This window comes from Scyliorhinus canicula, chromosome 12, assembly GCF_902713615.1.
Source record: "Scyliorhinus canicula chromosome 12, sScyCan1.1, whole genome shotgun sequence".
Classification (NCBI taxonomy): domain Eukaryota; kingdom Metazoa; phylum Chordata; class Chondrichthyes; order Carcharhiniformes; family Scyliorhinidae; genus Scyliorhinus; species Scyliorhinus canicula.
In genome coordinates, this window is record NC_052157.1 from 34,355,540 (window position 1) to 34,381,805 (window position 26,266).

A 26,266-nucleotide genomic window follows, 5' to 3' on the forward strand; every position below is an offset into this window, starting at 1 on the left:
CTTCAAAACAAGTATACCATTTTAGATGCTGTTGGGGGGGATGACCTACCGGGGGAAGACCCTAGAGGCCAGGTCTCTGGCACTGAGTCTGGCTCTGGGGCTGAGAAGGGAAGGGGGGAGCATAGAAAATCTATAGTAATAGGAGATTCAATGGTTAGGGCAATAGATAGGAGATTCTGTGGTCGCGAGCGAGACTCCCGGAAGGTATGTTGCCTCCCGGGTGCCAGGGCCAGGGATGTCTCGGATCGTGTCTTCAGGATCCTGAAGGGGGAGGGTGAGCAGCCAGAAGTCGTGGTGCACATTGGTACCAACGACGTAGGTAGGGCAAGGGGTGTGGAGGTAATAAACAAGTTTAGGGAGTTAGGCTGGAAGTTAAAGGCCAGGACAGACAGAGTTGTCATCTCTGGTTTGTGATAGCGAGGCTAGGAATAGGGAGAGAGTGCAGTTGAACATGTGGTGCAGGAATGGTGTAGGAGGGAGGGCTTCAGGTATCTGGATAATTGGAGCGCATTCTGGGGAAGGTGGGACCTGTACAAGCAGGACGGGTTGCATCTGAACCAGAGGGGCACCAATATCCTGGGGGGGAGGTTTTCTAGTAGTCTTTGGGAGGGTTTAAACTAATTTGGCAGGGGAATGGGAACCGGATTTGTAGTCCAGCAACTAAGGAAGCCGATATTCAGGACGCCAAAGCACAATGTGATACAGTGGGGAAGGTAACACTGACAAAGGAGAGTACTTGCAGGCAAGGAGATGGGTTGAAGTGTGTATACTTCAATGCAAGAAGCATCAGGAATAAGGTGGGTGAACTTAAGGCATGGATCGGTACTTGGGACTACGATGTGGCGGCCATCACGGAAACATGGATAGAAGAGGGGCAGAAATGGTTGTTGGAGGTCCCTGGTTATAGATGTTTCAACAAGATTAGAGAGGATGGTAACAGCTGCAGAAAGGCAGTTCGAGGGGGATCTGCATACTGAGGTAATATGGGTTGAAGTCAGAAATAGGAAAGGAGCAGTCACCTTGTTGGGAGTTTTCTATAGGCCCCCCAATAGCAGCAGAGATGTGGAGGAACAGATTGGGAAACAGATTTTGGAAAGGTGCAGAAGTCACAGGGTAGTAGTCATGGGTGACTTCAACTTCCCAAACATTGAGTGGAAACTCTTTATATCAAATAGTTTGGATGGGGTAGTGTTTGTGCAGTATGTCCAGGAAGCATTTCTAACACGGTATGTAGATTATCCGACCAGAGGGGAGGCCATATTGGATTTGGTACTTGGTAATGAACCAGGGCAGGTGATAGATTTGTTAGTGGGGGAGCATTTTGGAGGTAGTGACCACAATTCTGTGACTTTCACTTTTTAGTAATGGAGAGGGATAGGTGCATGCAAGGTTTACAATTGGGGGAAGGATAAATACAATGCTGTCAGACAAGAATTGAAGTGCATAAGTTGGGAACATAGGCTGTCAGGGAAGGACACAAGTGAAATATGGAACTTGTTCAATGAACAGGTACTGCGTGTTTTTGATATGTATGTCCCTCTCAGGCAGGGAAGAGATGGTCGAGTGAGGGAACCATGGTTGACAAGAGAGGTTGAATGTCTTGTTAAGAGGAAGAAGGAGACTTATGTAAGGCTGAGGAAACAAGGTTCAGACAGGGCGCTGGAGGGATACAAAATAGCCAGGAGGGAACTGAAGAAAGGGATTAGGAGAGCTAAGAGAGGGCATGAAAAATCTTTGGCGGGTAGGATCAAGGAAAACCCCAAGGCCTTTTACACATATGTGAGAAATATGAGAATGACTAGAGCGAGGGTAGGTCCAATCAAGGACAGTAGCGGGAGATTGTGTATTGAGTCTGAAGAGATAGGAGAGGTCTTGAACGAGTACTTTTCTTCAGTATTTACAAACGAGAGGGGCCATATTGTTGGAGAGGACAGTGTGAAACAGACTGGTAAGCTCGAGGAGATACTTGTTAGGAAGGAAGATGTGTTGGGCATTTTGAAAAACTTGAGGATAGACAAGTCCCCCGGGCCTGACTGGATATATCCAAGGATTCTATGGGAAGCAAGGAATGAAATTGCAGAGCCGTTGGCAATGATCTTTTCGTCCTCGCTGTCAACAGGGGTGGTAACAGAGGATTGGAGAGTGGCGAATGTCGTGCCCCTGTTCAAAAAAGGGAATAGGGATAACCCTGGGAATTACAGGCCAGTTAGTCTTACTTCGGTGGAAGGCAAAGTAATGGAAAGGGTACTGAGGGATAGGATTTCTGAGCATCTGGAAAGACATGCTTGATTAGGGATAGTCAGCACGGATTTGTGAGGGGTAGGTCTTGCCTTACAAGTCTTATTGACTTCTTTGAGGAGGTGTGACCAAGCATGTGGATAAGGTAAAGCAGTGGATGTAGTGTACATGGATTTTAGTAAGGCATTTGATAAGGTTCCCCATGGTAGGCTTATGCAGAAAGTAAGGAGGCATGGGATAGTGGGAAATTTGGCCAGTTGGATAACGAACTGGCTAACCGATAGAAGACAGAGAGTGGTGGTGGATGGCAAATATTCAGTCTGGAGCCCAGTTACCAGTGGCGTACTGCAGGGATCAGTTCTGGGGCCTCTGCTGTTTGTGATTTTCATTAACGACTTGGATGAGGGAGTTGAAGGGTGGGTCAGTAAATTTGCAGATGATACGAAGATTGGTGGAGTTGTGGATAGTGAAGAGGGCTGTTGTCGGCTTCAAAGAGACATAGATAGGATGCAGAGCTGGGCTGAGAAGTGGCAGATGGAGTTTAACCCTGACAAGTGTGAGGTTGTCCATTTTGGAAGGACAAATATGAATGCGGAATACAGGGTTAACGGTAGGCTTCTTGGCAATGTAGAGGAGCAGAGAGATCTTGGGGTCTATGCTCATAGATCTTTGAAAGTTGCCACTCAAGTGGATAGAGCTGTGGAGAAGGCCTATGGTGTGCTAGCGTTCATTAGCAGAGGGATTGAATTTAAGAGCCGTGAGGTGATGATGCAGCTGTACAAAACCTTGGTCAGGCCACATTTGGAGTCCTGTGTACAGTTCTGGTCACCTCATTTTAGGAAGGATGTGGAAGCTTTGGAAAAGGTGCAAAGGAGATTTACCAGGATGTTGCCTGGAATGGAGAGTAGGTCTTATGAGGAAAGGTTGAGGGTGCTAGGCCTTTTCTCATTAGAACGGAGAAGGATGAGGGGCGACTTGATAGAGATTTATAAGATGATCAGGGGAATAGATAGACAGTCAGAGACTTTTTCCCCAGGGGACATAAATTTAAGGTAAATGGTGGAAGATATAGGGGGATGTCAGAGGTAGGTTCTTTACCCAGAGAGTAGCGGGGGCATGGTGGGCCTGTGGAAGTAGTTGAGTCGGAAACGTTAGGGACTTTCAAGCGGCTATTGGATAGGTACATGGATTAGGGTAGAATAATGGAGTGTAGATTAATTTCTTCTTAAGGGCAGCATGGTAGCATTGTGGATAGCACAATTGCTTCACATCTCCAGGGTCCCAAGTTCGATTTTGACTTGGGTCACTGTCTGTGTGGAGTCTGCACGTCCTCCCCGTGTGTGCGTGGGTTTCCTCCGGGTACTCCGGTTTCCTCCCACAGTCCAAAGATGTGCAGGCTGGGTGGATTGGCCATGATAAATTGCCCTTAGTGTCCAAAATTCTATGATTAACCTAGGTCAATAGTTCGGCACAACATAGTGGGCCGAAGGGCCTGTTCTGTGCTGTATTTCTCTATCTTTCTCTATCTATTAATCTAATGAGATGGCAAGAAATAGCAAGAGTAGGCCATTTGGCCCGCCAAGCCTGCTCCAGCATGCAATAAGGTCAGTGCTGATCTGATTGTGACCTTAATGCTTCTTCCTGTCTGTCCCCCCACAAGCCTTGACCCTCTTGTCAATCAAACATTTGTGTTAACTTGAATATATTTAATGATCCAACCTCCACTGCTCTCTGGAAGAGATTTCCAATTAATGACCCTCTGATGAAGGAAATTTCTTCTCCTCTCTGTCGTAGATGGGAGATCCCTTATTTTTAAACTGTTCTCCTCAAACCCAGAATTCCTCACAAGGGGAAACATCCCCCTAGCAGCTACCCTGTCAAGCCCTCTCAATCTTTCAATAAGAAATGTTTGATTGAAAATCAGTTGCCTGAGAAATGTCAACAGCAATCACTAGTGTTAAGCTTCTCTTGTTCGCCAGGATTCAAGTGATCTGGTTTCCCCCCCCCCCCCCCCCCCCCACCCCCCACTGTTACTGGCCTTTCCTGATATTACACTGCTGCCATGTGAACAGGAGCTGATTGCCATAGAATCCTTGCAGAGCAGAATGGGGCCATTTGGCCTATCAAGTCTGCCCTGCTCCTCCGAAAGAGCACTTTACCCAGGCCCACTCCCCCACTCTATGCCTGTGACCCCATAACCCCTCATAACCTGCACATCCCAGGTCACTCGGGGCGGGGGGGGGGGGGAGGAATTTAGCATGGCCAATCCACCTAACCTACACATCTTTGGACTGTGGAAGGAAACCGGAGCACCCGGAGGAAACCCCCCGCAGACACGGGGAGAACGTGCAAACTCAACACAGTCACCCAAGGTCGTAATTGAACCCAGGTCTCTGGCGCTGTGAGGCAGCAGTGCTAATCACTGTGCCACCGTGCTACCCTTAAAAACGTGACAACTTAAAAGTGATTTGTGAGTAGTGTCAATCCCTTGCCAAAGGACTGACTGGTTTCCTAGCTTCCATCCCTCGTCTGCTTTTTGACATCCGTCCCTGGCCTGCTTCCTGACCTCTAGCCATCCTTTTCTTCCGGATGTGGCCTCTACACACCCATGAGCCTCTGACCCACACACAGCATGTACCATCAGTCTCCATCCCAGCCTCCGCTATCTGCTGATCTTGGATTCCTTTCAGTTTTGCCCTGTCTTCATTCCAGGCCACAGCCTTAAACCAATCTAAAAATAAATCTCGCTAACTTTAGTAAAATCTACATAAGATTTCCCAGTGTAAACTAGCTCAGGTCTGAACTCTGAAAATGGAGGTGAATGTAAAAATATAATTGTTTAATGAATAATTCACATAGGATAATTACCCACAGCAGTTGAAGTTGTAATCATTACAACTTTAAGTCCCTCCATTTGCCTACTGAGCTTGCTTTGCCATTCAGGAAGGTTGCTGTATGATTAAGGTCACAGGCTGCACCAGAGTTGACTCATTATTATGTTGTTCTAAGTTAGCTTAGTCAATTTCTGGAATGCATCTGAAAAACATCTAACTAAGTCAGCCAGGTTACTTCTGCACTTGATAATTGATTGATGATCCACACCATCTGTGGAACGTTGGGGCACTTTTTTTATAGCATCATACCTTGAAAATTACATTTATGTTGGAGAGGATTCAGCGAACATTTAAGAGGAGGTGTCAATCATTTAAACTTTACCTGTGACTGCAGAATGAAAAAGCACAAGTACAACAAAATTGTCAAAGTTGGGGAATTGAAGAAACTTAATTTTCTAATAAAATATTAGGGGCCGTGATTTAACGGAAATGAAACAGAGTCCTGTATCGACCACCTTTCACTGGGTGTTCCCTGCATTTGCAGCACGGAGAACGATTCCACTATTAAATGGGATTCTGCTTCATTCCTGGGCCACACCGAGGAATGCCCCGCCTCGGCCACACATAGTCCCATTTCCTGCACTAATGGGCTCTGCTCACCAGTTCAGGAAGAGATCGGGGGCGCCATTTTAAAATGGGGCCCCCAATCTCTCGGCCCCCTACCCCAGCCACTGCCCCCCCCCCCCAACTCACCGATTGTTTTTCCACCCCCCCGCACCCACATCATAAGGGCGGGGCACTCTCTGGCCCGATCCCTGGTACAGGCATGATGGCACCCTGCCAGCCTGGTACTGCCATCTGGGTGTCCCTGGCACTGCCAGTGTGGAATTGCCAGGGTGGCAGTGCCCAGGGGTGTCAGGGTACCACCCTGCCTAGAGCCCGACCACACACTGGCCCGCCAAATGCTGGTAAGCCTGGTCCACGTTTGTGGAAACCATTGTTAAATGGCACCCGCTCAGGGTTTCTGAGGTGTGGCTGTTCGGTTGCTTGGTAGATCCGGCGTAGACATATTCAAGTGAGACTAGCTGCTCACTTAAATATGCAAATCTGGGTACCGACATAAATGGGCAGGATTCAGATCGCGATGCCTCGTGAGATTGTGGAGAGGCCGGTGAATCTCGCGAGAGGCCTATCACAAACTTTATCGACCTCATCACATACTGTGTCAGGCGCGGCAGATAGATCATGCCACAGATTTGTGAATTCAACTCCCTTCCAAATCAGCTAATAGAATAGGATTAATCCTACAAGGAAGACCACCAAAAGACACAGATGAAGAAATAGTTTACAGACCATTATAGTTCATCTTTTGTTAATTGTAGAATAACACTAGTCATGTTATTGAATTATATAGATATACTGCCCAAACATGTTAATTTGGTGGCATAAAAGTCTGGTTATCGTTAGAGGGATAGAAGGTACAGTTTGTGTAGGAGGTAGTGTCTAGGTTGAAGATGATGTTTGCTTGAGAAAGCCTCATTGGTTTTTACGCTTATGGAAAGCTCCTTCAACTACATGTTTTGAATTAACAAAAAGTGACTACCGAAAATCGGTAGCCAATTAATCTCCTGTTTGAAGGCAAATAAAGTCTTTAGCAGATTGGTGAATGGAATGATGACATCTCCAGATTTTTAATGGCCGTCTAAATGCAGCCTGTTTGGTTCCGGGGCTGCTGTTCTACAATAAGTCGTTTCCAGCAACAGCAACAGCTTGCACTCTTATGTAGAACTAACATGTCGGTGGGTGCAGAAAGCCAAGCCCAAGGTGGAGATGTTAGAAAGGAAAAAGCTGAAGAAAAGCTTGGTCAAAAAGGTGGACTTTAAGGAGGAGGGGATGATGGAGGTCAACAGCAGAAGTGAGGCAAAAACATGTTGGGGAGTGAAAGGTAGATGGGGTTAGTGGAAGCTATCAAGGTGGGAAGTGTCAGGCCACAAGATAGAACAGACAGCTGGGCTTTTTTTGAGTGTACGACAGCGAGAGCTTTGTTTGTCAAATTGTATCGGGCTGAAACACAGAAACTATTATTCCATTTGGGATCAAGGTTATTTGGCTCCCCGAGTAGATAAGTGAACAATGGGAAAAAGCCCCTGATGTTGGAAATCATATTGTTTGCATGAAAGACCTGAATTAATCGACAGAGTGCTCTCTCCCTAGTACCATCCTTCAGTTGCACCTTATAATAATAAAAATTGCTATTGTGTTCAAAAACAGAGTCTTGGGAAAATGATTTTGTAAGGAGCCTGACATTCTTTTCATTTTGTAGTGGTGTGGAAAATAAATATTTGAGTTCAATGTTTCCAATAACGTTGCCTGCTCAATACAGAAGCTCAGTTGTTCGTGTTAAAGCTGGTCGCGTGCACACACAAGATAGTCATTCTTCTGACGGCTGGACGGGACTTTATTTTCCATATTCCAGCTACTTCTGGCAAAGGCAAACCAGAGGAACTTAGGGCGGTTTAGTGCTGCAACTTCCAAACAGGCAATTTGTTTTTCTTCCCCCGAATGAGGGCCAAAAAAACACCTCACCAAACATAACTTTAAAAAAAAAAAATTTGAGTGCCCAATTCATTTTTCCAGTTAAGGGACAATTTAGCATGGCCAATCCACCTACCCTGCACATCTTTGGGTTGTGGGGGCGAAACCCACACAAACACAGGGGGAATGTGCAAACTCCACACGGACAGTGACCCAGGGCCGGGATCGAACCTGGGACATCAGCGGCATGAGGCTACAATGCTACCCACTGCACCACCGTGCTACCCCTCCAAAACAGTGTCTTGGCTCTTGGGTGACATTCGTGGAGCAGAAAGGATGGCGCCAAATATTCTTTATCCCAGAAAAAAGACAAGATGGGAAAGGCCTTCTGGTAGGTAGTCTGCCCAATCCAATCCCTGCACACGTGCACAAAAAAAAGTATTTAAAATCTGCGAGGGCCAATGGGAACACTTTCCGTTCATCGCAGTTCATTTAATTTTCAGTTTGTTCTTCCACGTCTCGTTCACAACAAAATCACTAGGTGGCAGTAAAGTGCATCACGCTGATTTGAGATGGCAAACTGTGGAACGATGTGTGGGTGTGCCCGTTTTTAACAACCGTTAAATGAAAAGACCAGATGGTTTTCTGTTTATTAGTTGTATTTGTATTGGATAGGATCCAGACAGACTTATTTGCATGCTATGTGGAAAATGAAAATGTTATGCAATGCGATTTTGTTTAAAAATGGAGTAGGATATAATTGTGTTCAGTGCACTCGCTCCAAAATGGACAGAATATTGCCAGTTTTTCTGATCTGCAACACAAATGATTAATCTTTTGCCTTCCAACTGATAGCTTTGAAGCCTGTGAAGAACTAGTACATACAAAAAAAATTCTCTATTTCCATTTTTTTTTAGTGTTAATTATAACGAGTAACTTCTCCTGGCACAAAGATCTTCTGATCAACCAGTACGGAAATGATACATTTTTTTTTTTCCTCTTTGGTGTGCAGCTTTGTAGAACTAAATGATCAGCATATGTTTTAAAGGTTGCATTTTTCCGTGCTTCACTGTGTCATACAGCTGGGGTTTACTGTTCAGTGGGCCTGTATTATGTTAGATTTTTGTATCATGGTCCCCACATGCACTCAGCGGGATGCACAAGAAAGGCAAGAATCAAAATGGTAAACCTTTATTGCATATGATTCCAGCTGATTTAACCTGAACAGTTGAGCTGCACAGGCCAGTTGTCATCGTCTTAAGACATTAAGCCTAAGCTTCCTATTGCCACTTAATGAGCAGTTTTCATTTTGGACTTGATTGTAGCACACATTTAGTGCAATGATCCTAGCAGAGTTCAATGGAAACCCACTTTCTGCTTCTGATTCATTATTTCCACCAAGATCTACTACTCAAGCAGGTAGTCTGGCAATGATGATAATTGTGGCAGCTCATGTGTCCTGGTTGAAGCTGGAACATTACTCCGCAATCGAATCCACAATTAGCGCAGCAAAATGATAGGCATAGAAATTCTCAGGGTTTGAGGGGGAGGCAATTAATTAACGTAAGCTAACTTCTGCCTGTTACCTTGTGAGTTGTTGAATTGCTTCCAAACCTCTCAACATGCCGAGGCAGGTGATTGTTTGAAGCAGCTCACGTAGATGAATTGAATGTTTTTTTAAGAAGCTTGCCCTATCTTTTAAAACTCTGCTGTATAATCATCATTAGACCTTTTATTAGGGTAAGAAAGAAGGAATTCTAGATCTCAAGTAGAATTAATAAGGGCCCGTCTTGGTTCTTAGATTTTTGCCTGCACCTGTCCAGCTGGATGTCTGTTTAAAGGTTTGATCAATTGAACTGGGAGGTGATCTCCATCAGGCTGGTGCTCTCTTCTCTAGAAAAGTGAAGACTGAAGGATGACGTGAGAGAGGCAAATTATGACAGCGTTTGATGGAGTATTCAGAGTTGGAACTATTCTGGCTTAGAACTATATCACTATTCCTTCCCTGTTGCTGAATCAAAATCCAGGAACTGCCTTCCTAACAGCACCAGGGCTGTACGGCCACATAGGAATTCAAGAAGGTGGTTCACTACCACTGCATCGAGGGCATTTAGGAATGGGCAATAAATGCTGGCCTAGCCAGGCGACAACTACATCCCATGAACAAAAGAAAAAAGATGTAGAGGAGATATTCCCAATCATACACAAGACCAGAAATGGGCCATAAATGTAAGATAATCGCAAATAAATTCAGTAGGGCATCAGGAGAAATATCTTCACCCAAAGTGGGTTGGAATGTCGAACTCATTACTACAGAGAGCAGCTGAGACGAGTACTCTAGCTAGATAAGGACATGAAGAACAGAATAGGATACATTAATGAGGTTTGATGAAGAAGATGGTCTGAGGCTTGAGTGGAGCGTAGATCCTGCATGGACTAGTACTTTAAATACTTTGTAAATGATGAAGAGCTTCCTGATAGCAGTCTAAAAATTATCTTTCACTAGTTCATGCCTATTTCCCCTCATCCTCCTCTCCCAATTGGAATTAAGGTAGTAGGTTAGCCTTCTCCATACCCTTTGCTTTTTTATGTACCGTGGTATGTCACACCTCAGACACCCACTATCCAGATTGAAAAGCATAATTTTCTCCAGACTTTCCTCATATCTCAGATCCTGGACACTAGGATTCGGATTGGAGGCTCTTCACTACTTTTGTCTGTCTTGACTGCCTCCATTATTGCTTGGTAGCCAGAACTGAACTGGCTGTGATGCTCATGGTGTGGCTTGACTAGAGTTCTAGTTAACCATTATTTCCTCTGGCTTAGCTGTGCACGTCAACTTTTTGTTGGCCTTTAATGATCAACATTTGATGTTCTACACGTCTACCAAATTACTCTCCGCACTCTTGGTTACTTCCAACATCATTTGCAGAAGACATTTGTGCCTGTTTTCCATTTCTGGTTGAAATAGAATCCCTACAGTGCAGAAGGAGACCATTCGGCCCATCGAGTCTGCACCAATGCTCTGAAAGAGCACCCGATCTCCCCCCCCCCCCACAGTTCTATCTACCTGTGCTACCGTGCTGCCCCATGCTTGCCATCCTTTTCAAATTTTGACCATTTTGTATTGAGTCACTGAATGTAAATGACTGATGTAAGTTAGAAACCGTAATGGTCTCAACACTGGTGTGCCTTCTATAATCAGAGTACTTGGATTACAGAAGAAGTGCAATAGGATATCAATATATCTCTTTTTAAGAAGTACAGACAATATATTGAGACTGGCTTCATTATTTTCATCTCACGGAGAGCACAGTGCTCTCATAGTTGTAGTAATTTCCTGAAAGGTTGCTAAAGCAATCATTTTGTTTTTTGAATTCATGATCTAGTAGTGTTTTGTAATTGGACAGCTGACTGTCAGCTGTGCTCAAATGGTTCTTTTTAACAACAATGGTATTCTGTACAGTCATGTGTTCAAGGCGATAATCCTGAGATAACTTTCCGACCTCAGTCTATTGGCAGGAAGCCCCTCCTCTCGGGAAGAGTATTATTATTAGTGTGCAAGACAGTCTAATTGTTTGAAGTATCTAATTTGCATCTTTTGCCTAAAGAGACTTATAAAATGGCATCCAGAAATATATATCTCTACTTAAGGACTGAAATTTGCCACATTAAAAAAAAATCTTCCCTGCAAGAGAAGGCCCCTTGAAATAGACTTCTTGGATGACATTTGGTTTAAAAGGCACTGTCTGGACTCATTGATCCTTGGTCACAGTTCCTGGGGAACACATCTACGAGATGCTTCGCAGCCTTATGTAATCAGGGAAGATACATTTTTGATTTACTTGTTCATTGGCTGCACAGTAGAGGAATGACCCAATTCCACAGTTCATTTGAAACCATCAACTGCAAAATACTTTTGCAGCAGGTTTCCAATGCAAAGCCACAGCCAGTAATATTGGGCAGAACTTAATGCTCTGTTCTGTGGCAAGTTTGGTGGTGGGGGAGCATTTAATTAAATGGGAGGGTGGTAGATGGGGACCCTGCTGCTTTCCCGACTCCAGCCTGATTAAGTCCATGGTTGAATGGCCCATGGGCAGCCGTTGTGCCCTGCTGCCAAGTGAAGCTTTGAAGTGGGCAATTAATACCCAGGGAATTATGCGATCGGCTCCTTCCAGGCCAGGGACAGTGGCATTTCTAAATGCGCTCATCAACACGTTTCCTATGTGAGCCCAATTCATTGTGATCAAAGAAAATCAGGGTGTGCCACATGCATACTGACTCTCAAGGACTGCAAAAACTTAAATTAACCAAGAAACTTGAGTCCCAAGTGTAATAAAAGGAAATATAACATTGCAAAAGTGTATCTTTTAATTTCTTTTTCAACCAATTTCAGGAAATGGTTTTGTTAACCCTCGTGCTTCGCCTGGCCTGCTGTGCTCCACAGGTGGCAATGGATTAGGAAAAGTGATGCCCACAAAGTCTCCGCCCCCTCCTTGTGGAAATGTTGGAATGAACAATCGCAAGCCAGACCTTCGAGTAGTAATTCCACCGACCAGCAAGGGCATGATGCCGCCCCTGGTGAGTCCATTAGACAATACTGCAATGCAGGTTATATCAACACATTCATTCATAGCTGTGTCACTCTATTTTATTCTGAATTTTATTCTGATAAGCAGAATAACGCACAGAAAATAGTTGTGTATACTTAGGTCCATGGGTACACAGCTTGCGGGAGCCATACCATGAAATAGTCAAAATGTTGACAAAGCAAATACATTACGAACATCCTCATAATACTTTGATAAAGCATCATCTTATATTTTTATAGTTTTTGTATAGTATCTTCCACACAAAACAAAATGCTGCAAAGCAGTTCTTTGGGAGGATGGCTAAACTAAGCAGGAAGTAGGAATTGTGACGAAAATCATGCTCCGAGGTAAAGGTTTATGAAGAGAGTAAGATTTAGAAAGACTCTGAAGTTGAGGGGACAGGATGGTAAAGCTGGGTAATCGCACTAAACTGATGTGCAGAGATTGTGCGCTGGATTTGCACATGGAGGATGGTTGAACAGGTCAGGTAAAGAAAGGTACTGGAGGAATTACGAGGATTATAACTAGTCTCAGTAGGCGTCAAGGAGACAGTATGGATTGGCAACAACAGAGTGATAGTCATGCAAGGTTTCCTGAAAGGGCATGTCTCAGAGTTGGAGTTAATCTAAGGTGGGGCTCGGGCCACTATTGAGGAGAACATCAGAGTAATTCATTGAGTTTCAATGGCTCAATGACATAGATAGAGTGATGTTCCAGAGGTGGAAGTAAGCACTGTTGGATATGGGGTTAAAAGAACACAAAAACATAACTGCAGATTTAATCTAAGCACGTGCCAGGATGGAATGTGGAATTTCTACCTGAGGCAGAACATAGGAGCCAAACAATAGTCTTCCATCTTGCTTAAATTGAAATGCCGCAAGTTCTGGCTGCTCTAGGATTTGGTGCTGGCCAGCTAGTTCATAAAGTCGAGGGTGAATCAAGAAGCTGGAGTTGGTGTCATTGGTGTAGTTGTAGAAGCTGGCCCTATGTTTGAAAATTATGTAATTGAGGGATAACCTCTAAAATTGGAATAGGAGGGAGCCATGGATGCAATACCCCAAATGCTGTGGATATGTGAGGAGAATCTATTTGAAAAAAATTAACTTGACTACATTGAGAAAGATGAGATGCAAAATAGGAGTCGACAGTACAATGGGTGCCATGAGAATTTAAAACAAACATCCAGTGCTGTTTTTCATTTCAATATAACCATTGATCAGTTACTAGTTGAAGCAAACAAATTAACACTTGGAATTTAATCTATACCTTATATTGATTGACTACCAATTGTGTGCAGTGTGAAGAGCATTTTCACTTCGAATAACAAGAGTATGTTTATTTTATATCTGCTTTTTGCAGTCAGAGGAGGATGAGTTGGATATGGTAAGTCTGATCTCATCTTGGAGAAATGTGTGTGTTTTTAATAGGTCTTGAAAGAGGTTTGAACTAATATACGTTTTGAGGTTTTTTTTAACTGTAGTATTGCATGGTTTTGAGTTTGAAGCGGAACGTGCTTTTCATTCAAATGGGAAGTATTGTCTGTCGTGTGGAACACCAGAATATGCCCTTGCATTTTTACCCTTTTAAAGAAAATATTTCTACCCCTATTTTCGAAGTAACTGCTAATTTGAAATAGAAACATAGAAAATAGGATCAAGAGGAGGCCATTCGGCCCTTCGAGCCTGCTCTGCTATTCAGTACAATAATGGCTGATCATCCAATTCAATAGCCTGAACCCGTCTTTCCCCCCATATCCTTAGATCTCCATCGCCCCAAGTACTATATTTAACAGCTTCTTGAAAATCATATGAAACCTTAGAATTATACCTCTTGCTACACCTTCCTGCTTTCTCCCAGCAGCCTGATGCTCAAAAGCATATAAGAACTTCTGCAATAACAACAAAAGCCAACATCTAGTTCTACTCATTCCCTAATTTATATAAGTAGCTCTCAATAACTTAACAGGGAAGTAAATGTATGGAAAGTTTTGACAATTGCCCAGATTTTGTAGTGTATCTTGCTTTGATATAATTTGTTAAAACCTTATTAATGCAAATCCATTGTTAAGTTACTAGGTTGTATTCCTCAAGAATCTTATGATTTTAGTTTGAATCAAAGATCCAGTCTATACTAACTAAACATTAGCTTTCGACACAGTTAAAAGTGCCCAGATTTGTTCCTCGATAGTGGTTCAAATATTGGGTCAATCTGTAAGTAACCCGATAGCCACCAAATAATGATTTCTGGCATTACTCACAGGTTTGAGCCGGAGAGGCTAGGAGGGAGGTTTCAGTGATGGGAGAAGAGGGGAATCAGGGGGATTAAAAGACCTGTTCCTGTGGGGATGTTTTGTGAGGTTGGAAGAGTTGGGGAGAAATATGGACTGGGGCAAGGGGAAGGGTTTGGGTACCTGTAGCTTCGGGTTTTGCTAGAAAGGAAGTTCCCAGCTTCACGATGGCGCCGATCCCCTTATATTGACGACAGGGGGAATGGAGAATGAGGTGGTGTCGGCGATTTACGGGAAGATTTTGGGGGAGGACGGGGTGTCTATGGAGGGTATTAAAGCCAACTGGGAAGAAGAGCTGGGGGAGGTTATGGAAGAAGATCTGTGGTGTGAGGTGCTCTGAAGGGTGAACACCTCAACTTCATGCATGAGGTTGGTGCTGATACAGCTGAAGGGGGCACCTCATGAGGGCAAGGATGAGACGATTCTTTGAGGGAGCGGAGGACATATGTGAACGTTATGGGAGGGGTCCCGGAAACCATGTACATATGTTTTGGTCCAGTCCAAAGCTGGCGAGGTATTGGAGGGAGGCGTTCAGTATCATCGTAGAAGTGCAACATGTGAACTTGGAACTAGGTCCCCATAATAGCCATTTTCGGGGTGTCGCACCGGCCTGAGCTGCACAGGGTGGGGGGGGGGGGGTGCAGATGTTTTAGCCTTCGCCTCGCTGATTGCCCAGAGGCGCGTCCTGTTGGGGTGGAGGAGGTCAGCTTCTCCACCCATCACCTCGGCTTGGCAGGGGGACCTACTTGAATTTCTGACTCTCGAGGAGGTGACATTTAAGCTGAAGTGGATGGAGGAGGGGTTCTACAATTCATGGGGATTGTTTATTATGCATGTTCGAGAACTGGTTGCCATTGAACATTGGAGGAGGGGGGTGGGCATTGGGGTTATTGTATATTTGGGCAGCACGGTAGCATTGTGGTTAGCACAATTGCTTCACAGCTCCTGGGTCCCAGGTTCGATTCCCGGCTTGGGTCACTGTCTGTGCAGAGTCAGCATATTCTCCCCGTGTGTGCGTGGATTTCCTCCAAGTGCTCCGGATTCCACCCACAGTCCAAAGATGTGCAGGTTAGGTGGATTGGCCATGATAAATTGCCCTTAGTGTCCAAAATTGCCCTTAGTTTTGGATGGGGTTACTGGGTTATGGGGACAGGGTGGAGGTGTGGACCTTGGGTAGGGTGCTCTTTCCAAGAGTCGGTGCAGACCCGATGGGCCGAATGGCCTCCTTCTGCACTGTAAATTCTATGATTATCTATGATATTGTTGCATGTCTTACTGATTGACTGTTAACTTTTATCTGGAATGCATGAGTAGATATATTAGTCTGTATATTAAGGGGGGTTGTTGTTTCTGGGGGTTGTTATTGTGTTTGTTTTTTGTTTATTTGATGAAAATGTTGAAAGTGCGGAGAATAAAACGATTTTAAAAGATGATTTCTAGCATTAAGGCCATTCACCTTGCTTTGCATCTAGGATTGTCGATATGTGTTTACTTTGTATTAAAATGTATTGTGAACTAGAATCATTTTGCACTGGTTAACATTTGGTCGATTTTATTTTTTTCTGCATGCCTTTGGGGTGCTTGTGATTGCTAATCTAAAATTTTTGGGGCGGAATTTTCTGAAACAAATGGCAGTGTCATTTTTGGTGAGAAAATCGGTGCCATTCCCACCGGCCCCAGAGGTGGGATCCGCAATGTAATTTTCTGCAACTTTGCTGGTTCTGGGGGTCAATTGGGAAATTAAATGAAAGGAATGCTGCATTTAAATGGCTCCATAGTGCTTACTATCATTCAAACCAGGAGGATGGCAGCGAGGAAATCTGTATCTCAATACCCGGAGGGGGCCCTCAGTCATTTGCTGGATGCTGTGGAGGAGAGGCGGGTGACACTATACCCTCGGTCTGGCACGAGGCCCTCCAGCAAAGTAACAAATCCCACCTGGGAGACGGTGCAGTACTGGTCAGTGCCAGCAGGGTGACCCAGAGAATGGCTGTGCAATGTAGAAAAAAATGAATGGCCTTCTCCAATCAGCCTGGGTAAGTGCCCCCTTTCTCCACTCTGCACTCCAGCCTACTGTCACCCTCCCGGAATGTCACCTCGATCCCACATGCCGCCATCTCGCAGGGCCCTAGCACCCCACCTCCCACCAGCATCCTCAACCGCCTCACCACCTCACCCCGCACTCCTCATCAGCCACTGACCTGCCAGGCACGAGGCTCACGTTATCCCCAGCTGTGTTCCTGAAGAAGAAGTCCGCCATAACGTCCGCGAGCGAGAGATGCCCAAACTGAAGATCCAACTCTGTATGTGGAGAGAGCCGTGGAGCTCTCGGGGGAAGAGCAGTACTGAGCCTTTGATAGCGATGTGGGCCTGCGAAAGAAAAGTGAGGAACCGCTGCACCTTCATCCAGATGAACAGTCTCAAAGAGTTCTGTGTAGTACAAACACTTGACCAGACCATGTACTCAAACCAGGAACATCAATCAAAGAGCCTGTACCTTTTATGACCAGTGTCCCACCTCCCACCCTCAACACCAACTCTGAGGAGGACACAGCAGCAATTGTGAAGAATTCCTTAGCCCCCTCATCTTGCTCGACCTGGCCAAGGTTGGATGAATGATGTCCAAAGCCCTTGCATAGAGTGCATCAGTTTCCTCATTTAAAAGTTGAGGGCTTCATGCCACAGAGAAAGGGTGTCCTTTGCCTCCAGATGGCACCAATTTGGAAAGGCACCGTACAGTTTCTTATGGCACATGTTGCCTGACCCCTCCATGAAGGACACTCTGATCCTATTCTCCCTCGGTCTCCTTCTGCGCCTTTGTACCCCCGTATAGATGGTGCGGCCTCTGGCCTCTGAGCCTGCTCTGCATCCCCGGTCTCCTGTTGCTGGGTCAGTGCCTCTCGGTCCTATTTACCCAGGTGTCTAGCTTTGAACCCAGAGTATTCATCCCATTTCTTGACTTTGAACAATTTTGTAGTTCAACTAATTAAACAAAAATAAACAAACTGACGGACAAATTAACAGGGGCACTGCCCAAAACAAAAACAAAGAGCAAATGAAACTTAAACCAAAAGATGATTAAGAAGTGGTTTTCTGAATGCTATGCATAATTTCCTGGATTTCCCGAGTAACATTTTTAGTATTAGCACACTCTGGACAATTTTTACCATCGAATGTGGTAGGTTTTGAGTTGGGAACCCGAAGGCATCACTCTAATGGTACCAGTTAATGACCTATACCACGAGGCCACGGGAGGAAATTTTCTTGACTTTGAATTATTTTGGTAATTCCTTGACTTTGAGACTGTGGGCAGCTGACATTGTTGAGGGTTAACTCTTGATGGCCAATGAGTTTGACACGCTTGAGTCTCTGGAATGACCCCCCCCCCCCTTCAAGGCTTGACACCGTGTTGTCTTCTCTTTTGGAGTCTCATCTACCCAGCCATTAGGCCCGCCTCCTTGACCCTCATCATATCCATGCCCCCATCCCATGTGGTCCGCAGCTGCCCCATACCCCCACGTTACAAATTGTTGCTAAGAAATTTAAAATGGCGTAAGCAGCAGATCTCAGAACCACCCATATTAGTTGTGGACCCCATTCTGGTAACCACTGACCCTTCCCCCCCCCCCCCCCCCCCCCCCCCCCCCCCACCGGACACGCAGAGGACCCCCATACTACAGAACTGGCCAGTGATCGTTGATCCCTTGGACTCCCTGGTCATATTTGGAGACAGTGGTGTTCACCTCCTTCCTCCTTCTCGGGATGGGATGATTGACTGAGGGCTGATGGCGCGACATTAACCATGGTAAACATTATTATAATACATTCAAATTGATGCAAATCAGATTCACGCCCTTCCTGGGCATAAACCTGATTGCGTCATTGGGGAGGGCCCAGGGAGATCACGTTCTGAAATCCTGCCGGTGATAATCCCCTTTTGGCTTCTCGTGAGATTTTGTAGCCATGAAGAGATTTACGCCCGCAGCCAACTAATCCCACTCTTACAAGATCAGACGTGATCAGTCGTTTTCAGACTAGTATGGCTGTAGGCTACTAATCCCACTCTTGATTTAGAAATCTACCACACTAACAAAAGTTACAAAATTGTCTAGTATATTTGTGTTACTGGGCTCGATTCAACCAAATGGAAACCAAGTCCCACAGTGAGCGGGTCTGGCCACATGTTTCCTGGCACTCACAATGCTAAGAAACACATGGCTATTCAACATGACTCATTTTGTATAAGGGGCCTGAATGGGGATTCACAGCCGAGGCCGCACATAGCCCCATTCTGTACATTGGGGAGCTCTGCTCGGCAGAACTGTCCAGTATAGCGAGATCGCAACGCCTTTTTTAATGATGTCCAAGACCCCATAAGTGACCCCCGATCTTCTCCCTCCCCCACCACTGGCCTGATCACTTGCGTACAAAAAATGCCAGCTTAGCACCTTGGTAGTGCCAAGCTGGCAGTGGCACCTGGGGACCTTTTCAGTGCAAGGTTGGTACCCAGATGGCACTGCTAGGGCACCACCTTGCCCAAGGGCCATGCAGCTGGGGGCCTTCAATCCCCTAGAAGATCCCCACAAGTGCTGTTCTATCTAGTCCCCATTTATGCTGAATGGCACTTGCCCGAGGTCTCCGAGGCGAAGGGATGAATCCCATAGTCTTGGGTACCTTGGGAATCTGCGCATGAGAGTGAGAATTACTGTCTCGCTCTAATATGCAAATTTGCCAAAACGTGATCCCCCTCTCAATGGGCGGGATTTACATCGCAAGGTTTCCCGGGATCTCCCGGCTATTATCGACCACACTGTGCTGCGATGAACCGCTTTTCCTGCGCCGTGTAGCCATTGGACCGTACCCACTTTGGTATGTTATTTTAACATCATTTTGGAATAATGTCTTTCTTATTTAAACATTGCATGTAATAAGGCTATTAACTAACGACCCTTGCCTTTTAATCTGGTTAAATTACCTTCCTTTCAATTTGCCCCCTCTTGCTTCTCTCCCTTTTGATTCTTTGATTGTGTAGGTCGTTGTTCATGTGCGTGTCTTGATGGTGGGGGTTCCACAGGAGGAAAAAACCTGGTCAAAACCACGCTGATGATAGTACCCCTGTACTCTTCAGCCTGACACCAGCCAACTCTGCACAGACTAGCAATTACATTTGGGTCCTGTTTCCACTGTCATCAAGTAGTAAGAGTGGCTGGCTGCACATTGTTTAAAGCGCTAGTGCTGATTCTTCTTGATGGCTACAAGTAGTATTTGAAGAATGCACTTGTGTTGTCCATGCTGTGGAGCTTGCCTTGGTTATATTGCTCTGTCAGTCACACAGCATCATGCCAACACTGCGACCACTATGCACAGGGAGCCTGTTTACACAGGGTTGATGGAAAATTGCAGCAGGTCTACTATTGATGTTTACAACAAAGAAGGTGGAGACCACTGATTCCTCATGGAGCTGCACGGTGACACAGTGGTTAGCACTACTGCCTCACAGCACCAGGGACCCAGGTTCAATTCTGGCCTCGGGCGATTGTCTGTGTGGAGTTTGCACATTCACCCCGTGTCTGCTTGGGTTTCCTCTGTGTGCTCCAGTTTCCTCCCATATTCCAAAAATATGCAGGTTGGGTGGATTGGCCACGCTAAATTGCCCCTTAGTGTCAAAAGGTTAATGGGGGTTATGGGGATCGGGTTGGGACATGGACGTAGGTGGGGTTAGTGCAGACGTGGGCCGAATGGCCCCCTTTTGCACTGTAGAGGTTCTATGATTTTATGATATCTATGCTGGCTCTTTGCAGGAGCAATCAAAAACAATGTCCTATTCTTCCCTTTTGGACTTGTACTTTCCTCTGATTCAAATATGTATCCAGTTGTCTCCCACTTGTACTGTCAATTCAGCAATTGACTGGTATGTGATGCTGTCAAAGACTCTCTGCAATTGACTAAAATCCTCAACAGGAAAACTGAGGAAGGATTTCAGATCGCTCGACCATTCTTCTGTGCACCATTCCACCTGGTGGCCTGACGGGGAACTGGAGAATGAATGAATAAATGAATGAATGGCGGGCTGCATTGTAAACCGGAGCAGAATTGGAGTGTGTCTTGCTTTATTCTTCCATATTACAAGTGGAGGAAACATGATCCATTACGTCCCATTTTGCACAATGAATAATCCTCAATACAGCATGTTCATCTATTATAAATTATGGGTCGCATTCAGTTGCAAAAATAACTTCAGTGTACAAAATATAAAATTAGATTTCTTGCTTTTGTGACAAATATCTTTGTGCCTGTGAATGTAGTGAGTTAATGAGATTTAGATCACTAACAGCTTTTTTTGAATGGAGAAAATGAAAATAAATTTGCTTGTCCAATAATTCCTGTACAACTCTGCCTACGGAAAGTTCTAGCATACGTTTGTATTAAATAACTATCTTTTTTTTTAATTTATAGAATGTACAGAGGATAAGCAGTTCACAGTCAACACAGGCTCTGGCAACTCCAGTTGTGTCAGTTACTACTCCAAGTCTACCACCACATGGTCTGTTGTACTCGACATACAACACTGGTAATTGAACAATATTCATTCACATGCATGATTGTTTGTACTGAAGTACAATTATTGGGAAATTGGTCTCTTCTTTGGTAAAGTGGCCTTGCTTGAATTTTGTATGCAGCCAGGTTACAGGAATGGAATATTTTGGTAATACTACCTATTATTTCTGGGCTGAGAAGTGGCAGATGGAGTTTAACCCTGAAAAGTGTGAGCTTGTCCATTTTGGAAGGACAAATATGAATGCGGAATGCAGGGTTAACAATAGGGTTCTTGGCAATGTGGAGGAGCAGAGAGATCTTGGGGTCTATGTTCATAGATCTTTGAAAGTTGCCACTCAAGTGGATAGAGCTGTGAAGAAGGCCTATGGTGTGCTAGCGTTCATTAGCAGAGGGATTGAATTTAAGAGCCATGAGGTGATGATGCAGCTGTACAAAATCTTAGTCAGGCCACATTTGGAGTCCTGTGCACAGTTCTGGTCACCTCATTTTAGGAAGGATGTGGAAGCTTTGGAAAAGGTGCAAAGGAGATTTACCAGGATGTTGCCTGGAATGGAGAGTAGGTCTTACGAGGAAAGGTTGAGGGTGCTAGGCCTTTTCTCATTAGAACAGAGAAGGATGAGGGGCGACTTGATAGAGGTTTATAAGATGATCAGGGGAATAGATAGACAGTCAGAGACTTTTGCCCCGGGTGGAACAAACCATTACAAGGGGACATAAATTTAAGGTGAGTGGTGGAAGATATAGGGGGGATGTCAGAGGTAGGTTCTTTACCCAGAGAGTAGTGGGGGCATTCAATGCACTGCCTGTGGAAGTAGTTGAGTTGGAAACATTAGGGACCTTCAAGCGGCTATTGGATAGGTACATGGATTACGGTAGAATGATGGGGTGTAGATTAATTTGTTCTTAATCTGGAACAAAAGTTCGGCACAACATCATGGGCTGAAGGGCCTGTTCTGTGCTGTATTTTTCTATGTTCTATTATCTCATGCTTAACAGGCACTATATGGTACTGAGCCACTCTGCCTATTGAGTGGGAGGGGGGGGGGGGGGGGGGGGCGATCTGTGCTGTTTCTAATGAAATAAATGAAGATGATTTTTCATCACTATTTGCAAATTATGGAAAGTAGCTGTAATTTGCTAGCTAATTCTGAAAAACTATAATGGGAAAGATACTATTATTCATATATTTCTTGTGGGGTAGTGGTCCGAATAGCTAAATCCAGGTAATTAAAACAAGTCAAATGGAGGTTAGTCGTAACAGCTTGTAAGTTTCTGGCTTCAGGTCAGAAGAGTACAACATTAATTAACCTACTTAGCAAAAGAGAAAATTAGTGCAGTCTACTTCTTTGAAAAAGGAATAACGTTTTTAAATTCCATCCCCAATTTTCTTCAATGATTATTTTGCGCTTTTTGTTGAGTATAAATTGTTTTCTATAAAAATTATCGAGAGGCAGATTTCAGATTGTGGAGCTGTAGAAAACGCATGGCATTTCCTTGTGTTATAATGTTGGCATGTTATCAGAAGAATTAAAAGACAAAAATAAGAGACTTGGAAATGCTGCAAATATATATATATATATATATATATTATGGGCTAGATTTTCCGGTTACCCAACCGCGTGTTTGTCGGCGGCTCACCATTCGCTGGTAGTAGCATTCTGTCTTCCTGCTTGTCAGTGGGATTCCCCATTGAAGCCACCACACGCCGTCGGCAGCAAAAGTAAATCGCAACAGCGGAGAATTCTGGTCTGTATTATACTTCACGAAAATAATGTAAACACTCTGTCTCACCATTAAGGTCAATGCACTTAATTACTTAACAACTATACTAACGTACTTTTACATAATTGAAGGCAACACATTAACACATGTAGGGGGTTATTTTGGTAAGAGAGCAAGTCGGAGCTGGTTTAGCACAGGGCTAAATAGCTGGCTTTTAAAGCAGGCCAACAGCGCGGGTTCAATTCCCATACCGGCCTCCCTGAACAGGCGCCGGAATGTGGCGACTAGGGGCTTTTCACAGTAACTTCATTTGAAGCCTACTTGTGACAATACGCAATTTTCATTTCATTTCATTTTCAAGTACTTATTGGGAGCTAAATGGGTGCTGTGCTGATGAGACATGTCTGGTATGTAATACAATTTTGGTGTTAATTGCTGATTCGCAAAATTTTAACTTGCCTCGAGGTGATAAAACAAAAACACCTTCAGGTTAGCACTCAAACAATGATCATCTTATAAACCTCTAACAAGTCGCCCCTCATCCTTCTCCGTTCTAATTAGAAGACGTCTAGCACGCTCAACCTTTCCTCGGAAGACCTTCTCTCCAGTCCAGGCAACATCCTGGTAAATCTCCTTTGCACCTTTTCCAAAGCTTCCACATCCTTCCTAAAATGAGGTGACCAGAACTGCACAAGGTACTCCAAATGTGGCCTTAGCAAGGTTTTGTACAGCTGCATCATCACCTCACAGCTCTTAAATTCAATCCCTCTGCTAATGAATGCTAGTACACCATAGGCCTCCTTCACAGCTCTATCCACTTGAGTGGCAATTTTCAAAGATCTATGAATATAGACCCCAAGATCTCTCTCCTCCTCCACATTGCCAAGAACCCTATCGTTAACCCTGTATTCCGCATTCATATTTGTCCTTCCAAAATGGACAACCTCACACTTTTCAGGATTAAACTCCATCTGTCACTTCTCAGCCCAGCTCTGCATCCTATCTATGTCTCTTTCCAGCCAACAACAGCCCTCCTCGCTATCCACAACTCCACCAATCTTCGTATCATCTGCAAATTTACTGACCCACCCTGCAACTCCCTCATCCAAGTCATTAATGAAAATCACAAACAGCAGAGGACCCAGAACTGATCCCTGCGGTACGCCACTGGTAACTGGGCTCCAGGCTGAATATTTGGCATCCACCACCACTCTCTGACTTCTATCAGTAAGCCAGTTCATTATCCAACTGGCCAAAATTTCCCACTATCCCATGCCTCCTTACTTTCTGCATAAGCCTACCATGGGGAACCTTATCAAATGCTTTACTAAAAATCCATGTACACTACATCCACTGCTTTACCTTCATCCACGTGCTTGGTCACCTCCTCAAAGAATTCAATAAGACTTGTGAGGCAAGACCTGCCCCTCACAAACCGTGCTGACTATCCCTAATCAAGCAATGTCTTTCCAGACGTGGAGTGGCAGATAGTGTTGAGGATTGTCAGAAGATACAACAGGATATAGATATGTTGGAGACTTGGGCAGAAAAATGGCAAATGGAGTTTAATCTGGACAAATATGAGGTAATGCCTTTTGGTAGGTCTTACAATGGGCGTAGCCCATTCGGCGTGGCCGATTCGGCGTCGGAAATAATTGGCTGATTCGGCGTGGCCGTTTAGGCGTCAGGACATTTCGGCGTCACTTTTAAAAATATTTTTAAAACCTAGTTTAAAAACCTTCATTAAAACGCCGAATTGGCCACGCTGAAACGTCCCATTCCCCTCTCTGGAGCAAAGGTGAAATGGTTCCAAGGTTTTGAATAAACCTTTTAAACCTTGGGGGTGGGGGGGTGCTGTCCCCCTGAACTGGGCCGCCTGTCCGCATCACCTCGCCAGCTGCTGTTCCCCTGAACCAGGCCGCCTGTCCGCTTCACCTCGCCGGCTGCTGTCCCCCTGAACTGGGCCGCCTGTCCGCTTCACCTCGCCGGCTGCTGTCCCCCTGAACTGGGCCGCCTGTCCGCTTCACCTCGCCGGCTGCTGTCAACTGGGCCGCCTGTCCGCTTCACCTCGCCGGCTGCTGTTCCCCTGAACTGGGCCGCCTGTCCGCTTCACCTCGCCGGCTGCTGTTCCCCTGAACTGGGCCGCCTGTCCACTTCACCTCGCCGGCTGCTGTCCCCCTGAACTGGGCCGCCTGTCCGCTTATTTTCAGAATGTCTCAAAAGCAGCATGATTAATGTTGAATTGTTTCTCAATTGGTAATTTTAAAACTTCATTTAGAAATCACTATTGATTTTTCCAGTAATAATGGAGCTAGCTGATATCTGCCTTGAAAGAAACTTAAATGAAGATCTGAGAATTAATAATCAGTTTTAAAATTGGAAGGCAATAAAACAAAGCTGTTCCTATTGGTTATTGAAATTACAAAATCCATTTCTAACCTTAAGAAATTTGACTATTCTGGGTTAAACATAAAATACTTCCTCACTGTTGGGAAAGAGTTAATGTTCCCTAGTTTAAGTTAGAATTGGGGTTTTATTATTTAATAAACTGCAAGGATAGGGATACAGGAGGCACTGTTTTGTTGTGGAGGAATGATTACTGAACACAATAAACTGGAGTCGAAAAAGGTCAAAATTTGCTTTGTAGTTCTTATTATAGAATTATCATCAGAGCTTAACACTCACCTTCTTTATGATCGTTCAAGGTAAATACAAAATTCACTGACCAATAGTAAGGACCTGCGGGCATGCTATTCACTAAGAGCAAGACCGATATTAAATGTCTGCTCATTGCACTAACCTGTCTTTCTGAAGCCTGTCCCGCCGCCGAAAAATTCCTCCGCCGAAAAATTCCTCCGCCGAATGGGCCACGCCGAATGGGCCACGCCGAATGGGCCACGCCGAAAGGGCCACGCCGAATGGGCCACGCCGAAACGTCCCATCCCCCCTCAAAATAAGGGGAAGTAGATTTAGGACTGAGTTTAGGAGGAACTTCTTCACCCAAAGGGTTGTGAATCTATGGAATTCCTTGCCCAGTGAAGCAGTTGAGGCTCCTTCATTAAATGTTTTTAAGGTAAAGATAGATAGTTTTTTGAAGAATAAAGGGATTAAGGGTTATGGTGTTCTGGCCGAAAAGTGGAGCTGAGTCCACAAAAGATCAGCCATGATCTCATTGAATGGCGGAGCAGGCTTGAGGGGCCAGATGGCCTACTCCTGCTCCTAGTTCTTATGTTCTTATTGCACCTAAAATATTCGGAACAAACTTGCTTTCCAAAAATCAATGTTCAGAAAATTGTGATAGTACCTTGGTCTCACTTTAGTTCAGAAAGCTCAATTCTGCTCAGTTATGTACCGTACCCACCTCCCTGAACAGGCGCCGGAATGTGGCGACTGGGGGCTTTTCACGCTAACTTCACTGAAGCCTACATGTGACAATAAGCTATTATTATTATTATGTGACGGGAAAGATATGAGTCAACGACTCTTCTAGACTCAACTTT

At 44.8% G+C, this 26,266-nt stretch overlaps 1 protein-coding gene across 7 annotated transcripts in view; it reads left to right on the top strand.

Moving 5' to 3' along the window:
• LOC119974450 (myocyte-specific enhancer factor 2A-like) overlaps nucleotides 1-26,266 on the top strand; it is a 268,490-nt gene that overhangs the window by 228,933 nt on the left and 13,291 nt on the right. For 5 of the 7 annotated variants that reach the window (XM_038813348.1, XM_038813352.1, XM_038813349.1 and 2 more), the window contains 3 exons: nucleotides 12,004-12,188; nucleotides 13,559-13,582; nucleotides 20,943-21,057. In XM_038813348.1, coding sequence (XP_038669276.1) covers nucleotides 12,004-12,188; nucleotides 13,559-13,582; nucleotides 20,943-21,057 — 324 coding nt within the window. The remainder of the gene's footprint in view (nucleotides 1-12,003; nucleotides 12,189-13,558; nucleotides 13,583-20,942; nucleotides 21,058-26,266) is intronic. The other 2 variants (XM_038813354.1, XM_038813353.1) reach the window with 1 other exon arrangement.